Source organism: Hesperophylax consimilis, chromosome 17 (assembly GCF_061612785.1).
Source record: "Hesperophylax consimilis isolate HC1 chromosome 17, BYU_Hcon_1.0, whole genome shotgun sequence".
NCBI lineage: Eukaryota > Metazoa > Arthropoda > Insecta > Trichoptera > Limnephilidae > Hesperophylax > Hesperophylax consimilis.
Genome location: NC_142852.1, coordinates 17,697,243 through 17,711,417, shown reverse-complemented (window position 1 = coordinate 17,711,417; position 14,175 = coordinate 17,697,243). Strand labels below are relative to the sequence as shown.

Genomic DNA, 14,175 nt, shown 5'->3' with positions numbered 1-14,175 from the left:
CATTATTATATTTAGCAATTTCCCATCTTTGCGTTATTGGGACATTTTTAAATTTCTCACATTGCCAAATCTGGTGTTCTCCTTTGGAAAACACAGCACGGTGGTTTTCCATTATTAGTGGTTTGATAAAGGAATTTTTTTTACGTATCGTTCGGACGTTCGAAATGATTATTTTTGGATGCATAAGGCCTATTAAAATTTTGTTTATTTTGAAGTTGATTAGCTTGCCGTGGATGATAATTATTACTATACTGCTTGAAATGGTTATTGGAAGGGAATTTAGTTTCGTTACTGATTTTAGAATTAAAACTTATTCCTGAGTCACGTGAATTAATTACGATTTCTTCCAGCCAAAGTGATAAATAGCAGAGTATTGGCTGTGTTGTGTTCCGCCTATCTTTGTCTGTAAGCCACAAGGATCGTAGTGTACTAGGTAGTTTACCGATTAATGTCGATAACAAATCTGGATTGTGCAAATGTCCGATATTTTTAAATGATTTCAACATAGAAATTAATTTTTTTACTTTACAAGAAAATCGAATTATGGCGTCTGAACTGGTATTCTCATCTAATTTACTTAAATTTCGGATCTCACCAATAGTTTTTTGTATGATGTGATCCGTGTTGCCAAAAATATTTTCTAACGTATTTATTATTTCCTTGACATTGCAAGGAGATAATAGAAGGGAAGAAACCGCGTCACGCGCCTCTCCTTTTAACGCTTTTTGTAATCTATATAAATTTTCGCTGTGAGATACTTTTAAGAAGTCTGTGGTATGATGGTATATTGATTTGAACGCAATCCATTCAATTGGATTGCCGTTAAATGTGGGAAGATCATTAACTTTGGGCCTGGTATTATATAAAGACATTGCCTTACCAATTGATTCCGCGAGACGGTCTTCAGTTAAAGCAGGTGTTGGTCCCTGGAATCGGCCCTGCGACTCTGGCCACTGTTGCCCGTCGCGTTGCTCTGCTAAGTTGAATGGCTGCTCTGATGTAGGCAGCTCCCAGTAGCTACTGCTTGGCTGCTGATGCTGCGTCGACTGCAGCTGAAGAGATTGCCCTACCAAGGGCTGCTGATGTGATGTTTCTCTGGGTGGGAGTAGCTCGTACCGCCCGCCCTGCTGCTGCTGCTCCAACCGCTGTCTCAAGTGCAGCGGAAGAGCCTGCTCTCTCCGAGGCTCCAATTGTGAAGGGAGAGTCTGCCCTGCCAAGGGCTGCTGCTCTGAGGATCCTTTTGGTGGGAGTAATGCGTACCGCCCACCCTTGTGCTGCTCCAACCGCTGTTCCAATTGCAGCGGATGAGCCTGCTCTACCCGAGGCTCCATTTGCGAAGGGAGAGTCTGCCCTGCCGAGGGCTGTTGCTGTGCAATTATTGTGGGCGGTTGTAGTGATAACCGCCCATCATGGAGCAGTTCCTGTTGCTGCTCCATTTGAACTCGAAGAGGCTGTTCATCGTGATCTCCAAGTTCTGACGATGAACTGTGATGTGATTAGTCCACCCAGTCATTGACTCTATCCTCGAGAGTCCGTTGCGAAGTCCTTGATGCAGCTTCTAAATCGAGCGCCGCATGTTGCTCCTCTGCTTCCAAGACTGACATTGCTGCAGCCATCTTTGCTTCAGCCATCTCCGTAAGTAGGCGGGCCTTTTGTCTCGTGATGTGCACCTTGGTTGTTGAAGCTTTTATTTGAGCCTCCATCCAGCTGCTGCTGATTTCCGCCTTGCTGCCGCAGACAGATGACGTCTTTGAGTGTTGTCCCGCTTCCATGATGCTGCTGTTCCCGATGCGGCTCGAAGGACCATATGTTTCTGCTTTCGTGGTACGAGAACACGCCGTCAGATGGAATGCAGGAAAACACTTCTTCTTCTTGACATATAAATTTATTAAATCACAATATAATTGCAGAGGATCTTATTTTACTCTGCTCAAACTTAAACTGAAAGAAATAAAGGTCTAGTTTCCTTTATTCTTCAGTTTTCCCTAGGTTTACATAAACCTAGTAATTATCTCACGACTGACTGCGTAGGTACGCCTGTACCTACCAGTTATATCAATACTAGCTCCTGCGTAGGTACGCCTGTACCTACCAGTTATATGAATACTGTCTCCTGCGAAGGTACGCCTGTACCTACCAGTTATAGCAACACTGTCTCCTGCGTAGGTACGCATGTACCTACCAGTTATGTGAATACTAGCTCCTGCGTAGGTACGCCTGTACCTACCAGTTATATGAATACTAGCTCCTGCGTAGGTACGCCTGTACCTACCAGTTATAGCAACACTGTCCTTTTTCTTGGAGGTATCTGTATTTAAACTAAATTCTTGAAGGACATATTACAAAAATAAAGATGTTCCACCCGCTCGTCGGAAAACAACATTCTTAAACATAAAAAAATAATGCATTTAACTATCCTAAATGATACAAACAATACAAATATTTTAAAGGAATTATTTTAAGGGAGATGAAACTTTATTTGGGGTTTTTATTACTATGGGACAGGGGTGGGAAAGATATTGGAAAATATTTTTAGGCATAATGGTTTAACTAGGGTGATCATAAAATAGAGAGCGAACAGCTCTATTTGAAAGCTGCCGCCGCTTGAAGTAAAATGTCACGAATTCTTAAATCATAAATGATACACAAACAAGGCAATATTTTTATAAAGATACCAGGCCAAAGAATTGTTTTACTGTAGGGTCGAATGTGCAAATGTGGGAAACTACACTAACTTTGAAAATACGAACTGTGGGAATGGGCCTGAAGGCTAACTTTTATTGAGCAATATGTAAAAGTCGCATTCTGGAATATCTAGCGTGGTAGACTGAGGTAAGAATTTCCAATGAGAGAAAATTTCGTGTTTTCAAAAATTTATTAATGATTAATTAATTAATAATAAATTATTAATTTTAATTTACTAATTACTTTTAATTAATTTTAATTAATTAATTTTAATTTTAATTAATTGATTTTTTAATGATAAATTAACGATACATTAAGTATTTAATTTTATTTGAAATTTTCAATGTGGAACAGTTTATTTTATTATGTTTTTTAAATTGTCATGTAAAAATTTTGTGGAACGTCATTTGATTTTATTGCAAATGGTATAACGTGAGTTTTTTTGCTATTTAGAGATAGTAAGTTTACATCAAACCGGTATTTAAGAGTGTTTATGTCTTCTGTTGCTTTTAGTTTTACTAATTCCCATGTATTGTCACTTTCAGTGATGACTGTATCGTCAGCATAAGAGGTTATATTACCATGAAGTGTTTGAGAAAATATCCCGTTTACATATAAGATGAATAATATTGGACCCAGTACCGTACATTGTGGGATTCCATAATTAGAAGTATCTTCATTGCTGTACACCTACATTGTTTATTTTGACATATTGAGGGCGATTATTTAGGTAGCTTTTATAAGTTTTGTATGGGATATACCTACTGTCGAAAGCTTTTCTCAGATCTATGAAAATACCAGCACATTTTTTGCTCATGTCTAGGCTTTCGTATATACGAGATGTGAGATTTGCAATTGCATCTTGTGTGCCTCGCGCTTTTCGGAATCCTTATTGGTTGTTGTGAAGTATTTTGTTGTTTTCAACAAATTCCTTTACTTGAGATTTTACAATTTTTCCCATATTTGAAATGGGGGAAATTTGTCGATAATTTGTTACATTCTGGGTATTTACACTTTTAAATATAGGTGAAATAATTGTTTTGTTATAATTAGACGGAAATATTCCATTTTCGAGATATATTTTAGGTGAGTTAATGGTTTATCACATGGTTTTTAATAGATTTTAAAATGTGTACTGTTATATTGTCATAACCTGGAGACGACCTTCCTTTCATATTTTCAATTATGTTTAAAATATCTACTTCGCTGATCATTTTAAATTGGGAAAGTTAGTTTAGAGTTTGTATATTTTCTATAAGTGGTTGTTTATTCGATCCGTTTGTAACATTATTTTTTTGGCTAGGTTTTGTCCCACTTTTGCGAAAAATGAGTTGAAAACATTAGCTCATTTTTTTGGGTTTTCTTCGACATTTATTATTACGTTATTTTCATATTGATTTTTATTGATTGACTGTTTTTGTTTATTGTTTTCTATTGCACTGTTTATTGTTTGCCAGAATATTTTAGGGTTGTTTTCAGAGCTTATTATTTTATGTCTGTAGTGGTAGTCTTTACTGATTTTGATTAGTGGCGTCAATTTAATTCTATATTTTTTGTAATTACTATCTAATTCTACGTTGTTTGGGTAATTAACTGTTTGTTTGTAAAGCCAACTTATTTCTCTTATTACATTTAATAGACCCTGAGTGATCCATGGTTACAAGAATGCATTTTTTGCCAGATTACGATTTGGAATTTCAGTTTTAGATTTTTCTATATGCGTGGATGAAATGTTTTCAAAGTTTTTTGAACATATTTCAACCTCTTCACAATTGATTACAGGCTGCCAATTTTTGAGTTTTCATATTATCAATTAATTTCTGCAGATTTAATCTGGTATACGATTTGTTCACTTTTTTTTCAAAGTTTTGCCTGTGTTTTTTTTCATCCTCATACAAAAATATACACGTGTGATGGTCGGTAATGTTATTTTTCCAGACAACGGTTTTTATTTTATGGAGATCTTTCTATTTGTCCAAAAATGATCCACGCAAGATGGTTTTTGACCTTGAATTTCTCGCGTATTTTTATGTATATATGATTTAAAATTGTTTTCTGTCATACAACTTAAATAATCATGTTAAAGAGTGTTATCTATATTTTTGTTAATGTTGATATTGAAATCCCCGGTGATTATGCGAGTTTTGTTTTTGTATTTTGATATTATTTGTCGTATTTGTTCGATATATAATTTGGAGTTGGATTCATGAGTTCTTTTAATTGCTATTAAATACAATTCATTTTATTGTAGTTGAGTTGAATTTCTATGAAGTTAGTTGAATCTACACTGTGTTCTAATATTGATACAGTGTTGTTATATTTGTTATTCAAGCATATTGCGATACCACTGTTTTTATTAATGTTTGTGTTTATTTGTATGTAAGTGTAATCACATAAATTATAATGTTGAGAGTTAATATTTGTATACGTTTCCGTTAACACTATAACGCTCGGCTTTGCTTGTAAATTATTCAAATTGAGTATAAATTCTTCTATATTTTTTTGAAGGCTCCTAATATTTAGATAAAGTATTTCTGTACCGCAGAAACTATATGTGATGATTTCGTTGCATTCTTTTGTACTTAGACTCTTGGGTTAGTTGATTCTGATGCTGTTTTCTAGTTGCGTGTTTACGAAGTCGTCCAATTTGGAGGAAGACATTGTTTTTTTTTTGGCACTCATCATTGTCATTTTTTTGCTTTCTTCTTTAAATTTAAGTATTAGACGTGGAAGTTTTGTATAAGTTGGTTTTAGATATTTGAATTTATCCTCTGGTTCTAAATTTATTCCGAAAGCAGAAGTTTGCAATTTCATGCGGCGGTTCTTTAATTGATATTTTAAATCCGTTAAAATTTGTTTTTCCTGTTTCTGATAGTATAGCCTTTATCTCATCGATGCATGATTTGTGCTTGCTGATATACATATGTGGGTCAAAAGAATCACCCGATTCGTTCATTTTTTAGAGCAATGTTTTAGATCGCCCCTAATTTTAACCTCGGTTATCAAGGTGTTAATATTGTATTACTGTTTAACATGTACACTTGCAAAAACAATTCAAAAACGTCTATACGGGCTTGCCGCTAGACTGAGACTCTGCCTAGCGGCTATTTATTTATCTTTAAATTAACATATTTTACAATTGATGCTATCTATCAGTTAGCGGGATTTTATGAAAAATAATTATGTGACATTAATAAAAATATAAATTTAAAATTAACAACAAAAAAAACGGATTGCAACATCAGAATTTACTAAAGAATGGATTATTATTCAGGTAAGGATTGTGAAAGTGTAATTGAGAAATAAAAGGTGAACTTTAAAAAACTAAATGTCAGTAGAAATAGAAATTCACATGTTATTAAACGTTAACTTTCATTAAAATGATATGGTAGAACCTAAAGACAAGCTGTCATATCAAATCTTTGTAGGACTACCTATTTTATACACCACTATTTGTTTGTAATAATCATGTTTGTTAAAAATTAGATAATGATTTAAAAAACAAATTTAACATTTACTCCTCACAGGAAAAACTCAAAACATGCAACAACGATATGATAATCCTTACCTGATCTTGCAGAAAACACCTATGTAAATGATTGAACAACATTTTGTAGAGATAGATACTTTAAATAAAAAATCCACCAATTGTGTTTGTTATTAATTTGTTAACGACCGAGAGCAAAATAAATTTCAAATTCTCCAAAATAGGGCAATGAGAACAATACTCAGACGAAATAGATATTTCTTTTTTATTATTTTAATATAGATCATATGGGTTACATTAATACATACATATTTTGCAAAATATAATATTTAGGTTGATAATTGGTCATGTATACCTTATCAGAAAAGAGGAGCTCTTGTGCCTGATAAGGGAGCCACGATTCTTACATAGATTCAATGTTATAATATTATGTTATGTGTAAAATATATAATAATATATATATATTTTTTAATATAAGTTTTTTTGGAAAAAAAGTTTGATTTTATTTATTTGTTCTTGTTGGTTCGTAATACAGCGCAATTCGGAAGGGAGATTATTGTAGGTTTTTATGGCTTGGGAAATATAATGGTTTTGCATTTGAGTTGTTTTAAAGATTGGCGTAATAAATTGATTTCCATTTCTTATCAGTTTGTAAAATTCTTGATATTCTGTGTTATTTTTTTCTTTACACATTTTTATAATGGAAGTTTGTTTAAATATATCATCAATATTTGGTACTGGAAACAATTTAAAAAGCAATTTTGTTGGGAAAGTAGAGTTTTTTTTAAGTATTACCTTTATGTTTCGCGTCCAGACGTTTCTCGATGTGATAGTATATTATGTTTCTACAACTGATCCATATTATACGATGTGAATATGCTTAAAATAAAGTAAAATAATGCTTATATATGGAATGTAATACGACAATTGGGTTTATTCTCTTTTTCACATCTATTTTTACAAGTTTTCATAGCACAAGTCAACATTTTGCCGTGTTATTTCGTAAAATGAACCGATGATGCCTCGACCATAGTTCGCACAAGAATGATGACGTCACGTTTTCAAATTTCATTTGAGGCCATACGCGAGCACAGCCGGCTCCAATGGAACCGGTATGGGGAGTGGGGATAATACGCTTTTAATCACTTAGGGCAGGTCTACTAATATTCATATGTCTATGATTATTAGTCATTTTACTAAGAGTCGCTTAAGCTAATGCTTAACTAAAATCGCTTCATCTCAAACACCTATTATAACATTTCATTGAAATAAAGAAAGTTACATTCTCTCCTGTAAAATTGGCCGATTGGTCGTTCGGGCAAATAAGTAGTTGGGTGACCAACTGGTCACTATTGAAGATTCTATGCTAAGTTTTTTTTTTTTGTATTTATATGACAAGGTTTTATGCATAGCATAAAGCAGGTGTGGCGAACCTAGGGCACGCGTGCCCGAGGTGGCACGTTTGATCATTTGGATGGCACACTAACGATTTCCAAGTTAAATTTTTATTTTTTTAATTTTTAAGTTTAAAAAATTTTTTTTTTTGATTTGACCAGTTGTTTCAAAAATATCTGAACAATCGTTCACATTCTTCTTTTCTTTTCAAATGTAACAGTCATTCTGTTGATTTTTTTCAAACCAGAATTGGGTTGTTTCAACTCAAATTTAACTTACGTTACATTTGAAAATTCCATTCAATGTTCCCCGCCGAAACTGACAATTTTTCCAGAGAAATCGATAGGAATATTTTTTTACCCTTGCAACATGATTGGTTTATTTATGAGATTGAATGATTCGTTGAGTGTTTGGAAGAAGTTAGACTTTTTTTAATTAATGAGAATCCCATTGAAAAATAAAATGAGTTACTAGACCTCGAATGGCTTTAAAAAAATAATGTTTTTTACTGATTTGTGCTTACATTTAAATGAATTAAATATTAAATTGCAAGGCGTTAACAAAACAATTATTGTTATGTTTGATTTAATCAAAGCATTTGAAGCTAAATTACAAATCTTTGATCGTGACGTTGTATCTAACACCTTCAAATATTTCCCAAATACAAAAAACTTTTTGCAGAAGAAAAGCCAGATCAAATCAAATTAACACAAGAATTTTCTGTAGTTATTCAATCGATAATCAACGAGTTTTCTTCAAGATTCAAACAATTATGGAGATTTGAAAAGATATCAAAATTTATTTTATATCCAGATATACTATCAGCAGATGACCTCAATTTGGAGATTTTCGAGTGGCTAAATCTAGAAGATTTTGAGTTCGCTATGAAAACAAAAATTTGTTGATTTGAGAAATGATTTGGAAATAATTGAAAGCGATCGATTAACGAACATAAATAATAAAAATGCAGAAGAAGAAATAATGAGAACTTAGAAAGCCATTCCAGAAATCTTTAGTGATTTAAAAAAACTAGCGAGAGCAATATTATCAATTTTCTCTTCTACATATGCTTGTGAGTCATTATTTTCAGAAATTAATTTCATAAAATGTGATTCAAGAACGAGAATGACTGACGAATCCAGTTGGTCGTGTGTGTTACAAAAAGTGACGAAATATGATCCAGATATTAAGAATTTGTCATCGAATGTACAACAGCAAAAATCTCATTGATAAATAACTAATATGTACATTTATTGATTATGACTTTATTTTTATAAAACTCTATTGTAATTTTTAAGCTTATGAATAAAATTAAAAAAACAACTTTTTTTATTTTATCTATTTGGTCAATTTTTTTACAGTTTGGGCACGCCACACAATCTAGAAATAATATTTGAGGATTTTTGGCACGCGGGCCCAAAAAGGTTCGCCACACCTGGCATAAAGGATAACAAATAATAATTAGCAATAATTAGTCGCCTGAAATATCAATACAAATTGAAAATATCTCCCGAGTAAAAATAAATGCCGCCAACAGTAATTGAACCCATGACTTCTGATGTCAGGTCAGGTGCTCTGAAACCACTGAGCTATGTAATTTTTTGGGGTTCTACGGAGCCCCGATTCTTGAGTTGGTCTGAGAAACTTACTCCAAGATTTTAATGGAATATTTATTGTGGAGGGTGCTCCCATCAAATTGCACCAAACTTTCACTGAACTCCGTATTTGTCGAAATCAGAGACACGCTTACCCAACACAACCTCATCAGTTTCAACATCTCCAAAATCCTATTGAAACGTATATACTGACTAGGTTGGCTTTATCCCAGACACCAACTTTCCCGAGCTGATTGGATGTCGTAATTAGAAGAAGGTTTGTCAAAATATAACCCTCTTAAAAGGTGCTGTCGTCAGCGTAGCAGTGAATTGATGGACATTCAACGAGATCTTTGATGTGCAACAAAAGCAGCGTCGATGACAGTACGAATTCTTCAACAGAAGAATAGCCATTAACTATGGTCTAAATAGTTCTTCCCTCGAGAATGTCCATAATCCAACTATGCAGAGTTGGATGAATTTTATACGATCGTAGGCTTTGAAGATTTACGGAATGAATTTCTTCAAAACGCTCTCAGTACTGACCCCAAGTATCACATACCCGAGCAAATCGCCACTTAGGTCTCGGTTTCTTTGAAATCCATATTGCCGATCGCTTGATGTTTTTATAAACAATTTGTTATAAACAACCCTATCCAATACATTTGAGAGTATACAAGTCATGGCTATGGGGCGGTACCTCTACTTATGGGAAAGGAAAAAAGCAACCGCAAATGGCGCGAAACGCCGCTTTGTTTGATTCGTTCCTTTCCCGTGGAATTCGTGGCTCGGTTCGCGTGATGACTACCCACGACTCATACTTTCTCCCTTTCTCCTTCCCAGAACCTCTTTTTTTTCTTTATAAAAACATCGTAGAGAAGACGAAAAAAAAACCAGTGACATCCCTTGGACCAAAACAACAAGTGTTCGATAAATCATTTAAAGAATAGCAATGATAAAGTTTAAAAATATGTTGTCTAAATTAATTGTTACTGTGCAAGCATGAAAATCAAATAAAACAATTGAATATATATGTAGAAACGTTACCATACCCGCATCAGTGAGACATTCTCGTTATATTCCGGTAAGAACTTGAATATTTTATTAAATACTCTTTCTTTGAATTTCACAAGTTTTCAGTGTTGCAAATAAACCCACATAACGACCTCTAATTGAGCTGAAAGTAAGCAAATAGACTCGCTGTATTCTATCATTACCTATATGTTGGTGGCAATCACGTACACACTCGCGTACATATACGTATTTCTCTGAAATCGGTTGACATTAAGTTGTTAAAGGTTTAATTAAGTTGTATGAAGGTTTATACACTGTCAAAAAAAATTGTGGCACCTAAAAATATATGTATTACAGTAAAATGAAATTTTTTTTTTCGGGTTAAACATTTTCAATTAATTTTTTTTTTATTTAAATGTGAAGTTAGTCAATTTTTCGAATTCACAAAATGAAATATGTACTGTTTTTACTTCCGTGAGTAAATATAAGAATCTTTCAGATTTTAATGTTACAAATTGACAGTTAAATTTATTTAAAAAAAATTGAGGAACTTTTTACAATCGTTTTTTATCTGGTAAACACTTTATGGAAATCAAATAAAAACGTATTTAATTACACAAACGTAAGGTGAATGTTGTTTTCATTTCATGGAAGTAAACTTTTTATATATATTTTGCAACATGAAAAGAAATGGAAAGTGTTTATGCATAACTTTTAAATGAAAATACAAATCGTAGAGTTGGTTCTTTCGAACACTGCTGAAATCATATATCTCACAGTAATGCAAAGCGAGATAGAAATACTATAATGAGTCTTTATCAGTTAAAAATACTCTACTGCAATTCGTGTACAGTGCACCAAAGGACACCAAATACAAGTGGTTTATAAAACTTTTCATTTCAGGAATATTCAACATGAAGTTTGTTATTGTGGGATTGTTCCTAGCCTGCGTGGTTGCTGGTTCCAAAGCGCAGGGTGGTAAGAAAAAAAAGTTCAATAGCTTCTTTATGTACAAATACTCCTAAAGTTATATGGTTGATTAGCAATTGGCTTGATAACAAGAAAGTTGTCTATTTTATATTTTTGTTGTTACACCTCACAATAGCGCCCATATCTGTACAGTCTAAAGGCATAGGAGGTATGTCGCCACCCGGTTGGGCAGTGTTGTGAGGCGGGTAGGGTAGTGTGGTAGCACGGTATGGGCTCAAGAGAGGTGTTTATACATGCGGCTCTTAAATAGACCCGGATTGCATTAGGGAGGAAAGCAGATGTCGACACCTCGTTCCACATGCGAGCTGTCTTAGACAAAAACGATTCGAAGAAGCGGCCCGTTCTCATGAAGCCAATATCATTGTGTTCTATTCTTATTATTAGAGTAGGCTCCATTAAAATGCCTGTAGAATAGACTCAGCATCTCTGTGAATTAGAGATAGAGGCAATTGGTCAATCATTGTCAATCAGATGGACCGAATCCTTTGCACAGAATCAAGTAGGTTTATCACCCAAGCTGTTACACAATTACCTCTTCATTTCTCACAGTGTGGGGTAACCACATCAGTGAAATTTGCAACAATTTATTTATACATCTTCTGTCATTTGAGAAAACTAGTACAATGAACAGTGTATGTATTATCGAATCTATTACAGAAACTTGTGCATTGATTACCACCCAAGGTATCCATCAGTGCCATAATATCGATTCGTAACAAGACGTATTTCAGAAGACCAGAGGTAGGAATAACCTTAGTCAGAATCGCTTCCCAATTCTAAATAACTGTCAACCTTCTATCCCAAGTAATCGAGTAAAATTTTAATATTGATTACCACAAATTAATTCGCATTTAATATGACGACTGCACCTTCATTTTCACTCCTGACATTTGCACTTGTCTTTTGTGGTGAGTGAACTTTCAATTTTTGTACTAGAACCACAGAAAGTTTCTGTATTCATTTATATATTATGGCTAAGATTATCTGTGACAGTTTCCCTTGGTTAACTTTTTTGCTTTCTTATAAAATTGCTTATAAAATAAATAAAAACCACTTTTGAACTTAAAATCGAGTTTCCGTTTGCCATGCGATTTTAATGCCTATTACCTATATTCCTGAAGATATAAGGCATGTGGGCAACAATATGAAATCGATGAACTGCTCCATTGCGTTCACTTTGTGGATTATCCTTTTCTTTTCACTACATTGTGTCTATTATAATGTTATTATTTTTAATTTCATAACTGCTACCAACCTTATATACAATACTGCCGCCATATATGAAACTCATTGATAGTCTCAGAGTGGATATTGTATAAGTTCTCTGAGTGAGATGTTCACAAAACAATACTAATCTATTTACATTTTCTGTTCCTGAATTATTATCTTAAATATTTATTAAAATTTTATTGAAAAGAAATAAATGTTGTTTTAAGGTGATAATGGCTGTCCAAGCGGTGAACTGCTGCGTTACTGCTGGAACGATCAGACTTGCGAGAGGTTCCTGGGTGGAGGTCCCATCAGACTGCCGAACACCCCTAATCCACGGCTGTGTGGTAGGCCCAACTGCATGTGCCCCAGAGGGAAGTTGAGGAACGACCAAAGAGTCTGCGTGTATCCTTGGGATTGTGAAGATGGTAACTGGAATTTCTAGAATTAATAAGACAACCAACAACCTCCATACATTTACATAAATGAATATATTCTTAAAATAATAATTTTTTTTTCAATAAAATGTTTTATTTTAGTTGTTGTAACAAATAAATAATTATATCTTCACTAGGATCTCCCGTGCGGAGGATTTCATTTGAGTTTTATTAAAATTTAGTAGTATGGATAATATAATCTAATTAAAAAATATATTAAATTTAAGCAATTATTATTAGCCTAAAACACTAAGTAATTTTTAAAAAATCTTCCGAGAAAAATACATGACGCCTACGGGAATTGAACCCACAGACGTCTGATTGCACAATTACATAAAATGTTATTCTTTGTGCTTTGTCTTGTTTCTTAAACAGTAGTTTATCATAATTTTTTTTATTTAATATTGTTGTGTCCAAAATAATTAAACTATATTACATTGTGTTTTTTATTCAGTTGATTGGTTTTAGCTTCAGATTGCATTCGGTTTTAGTATATTATCTATTTCTGATCTCATTCTGGTGTTAAAATATTGTTGTGACTTTTGAATGAGAGTGGCATTTTATTGCAGAGTTTTAGTACCATAGTATATAGAAAGCGTTTTTGCTCAAATGTTGTATGTTGTAGTTGCTTGTTGGATATGTTTTTTACCCTGAGATCTAGTGTTGCTAATATATGTGTTTGTTGTTATTTCTTATGTTTTGTATTTATGAATGTAAAAGAGGAAAATTTTATAATAGAGTTGTTTAAGTGATATGATATGAAGTCTGCTGTAACTGTAACCAAATAAAAAATACCTCGCAAAACCAATTGAAATGAAAATTAAACTTATTTATTATTTTTTTAACAAAGTTTACGCTTTTTTAGAATGTGCAGATCCGAACGCTTGGAGGGTCCGCTGTGCGTCGACCTGTCCCGGAGGAACTTGTGCCCAGCCAAGCATCGACAGGACTTGCTTTAGCGCCTGCATTATCAACGGCTGCGAGTGCTTGCCGGGTTACGTCAAGGTCTCCGATGAGGACCCCACTTGTATCTTATACGACGAGTGTTTTGAAGCTTAATGGAAGTACTTGACTAATTTGTTTCGTTGTGGAATAAATGATTCTAATGTTATGTTTTTTTTCTTCTTGTAGGATTAGATAGACGCTAAGTTGATTTAAGTAGTGTTAAAGTGAGACAACAATAGATGAGTCTTTAAATAGAGTAGCGCGATCTCTTTTAGTCTAACTCTATACCAGATGTACCAGATGAAACTTAACTCTCCATACTAGTAGTTTCTTAAATCGGTATTTTCAAGCAACAAATTACAGTAAGTTTAAACTAAGAAATGTAAACTGCAGCAAGTATTAACTATTTAACTAAGAA

General features: G+C 33.6%; 1 protein-coding gene across 2 annotated transcripts; it reads left to right on the top strand.

Annotated features, from left to right (window-relative positions):
• Positions 1–10,164: 10,164 nt before the first annotated feature.
• Positions 10,165–13,923, top strand: LOC149416119 (uncharacterized). 2 transcript variants are annotated; one of them, XM_089641567.1, is made up of 4 exons: positions 10,165–10,246; positions 11,080–11,154; positions 12,603–12,803; positions 13,678–13,923. In XM_089641567.1, the coding sequence occupies exons 2-4, from the start codon at positions 11,091–11,093 to the stop codon at positions 13,869–13,871; spliced, it is 459 nt and encodes a 152-aa protein (XP_089497693.1). In that variant the 5' UTR covers positions 10,165–10,246; positions 11,080–11,090; the 3' UTR covers positions 13,872–13,923. The 2 variants fall into 2 exon arrangements, with proteins under 2 accessions (XP_089497693.1, XP_089497694.1); XM_089641568.1 differs by having other exon boundaries at positions 10,229–10,345.
• The last annotated feature ends 252 nt before the right edge of the window (positions 13,924–14,175 follow it).

Coding starts and splice junctions, on each gene's coding strand:
- LOC149416119 (XM_089641567.1), top strand. CDS start 11,091: ATGAAGTTTGTTATTGTGGGATTGTTCCTAGCCTGCGTGGTTGCTGGT. Junction 11,155..12,602: donor TGGTTCCAAAGCGCAGGGTG/GTAAGAAAAAAA, acceptor TGTTGTTTTAAG/GTGATAATGGCTGTCCAAGC. Junction 12,804..13,677: donor TCCTTGGGATTGTGAAGATG/GTAACTGGAATT, acceptor ACGCTTTTTTAG/AATGTGCAGATCCGAACGCT.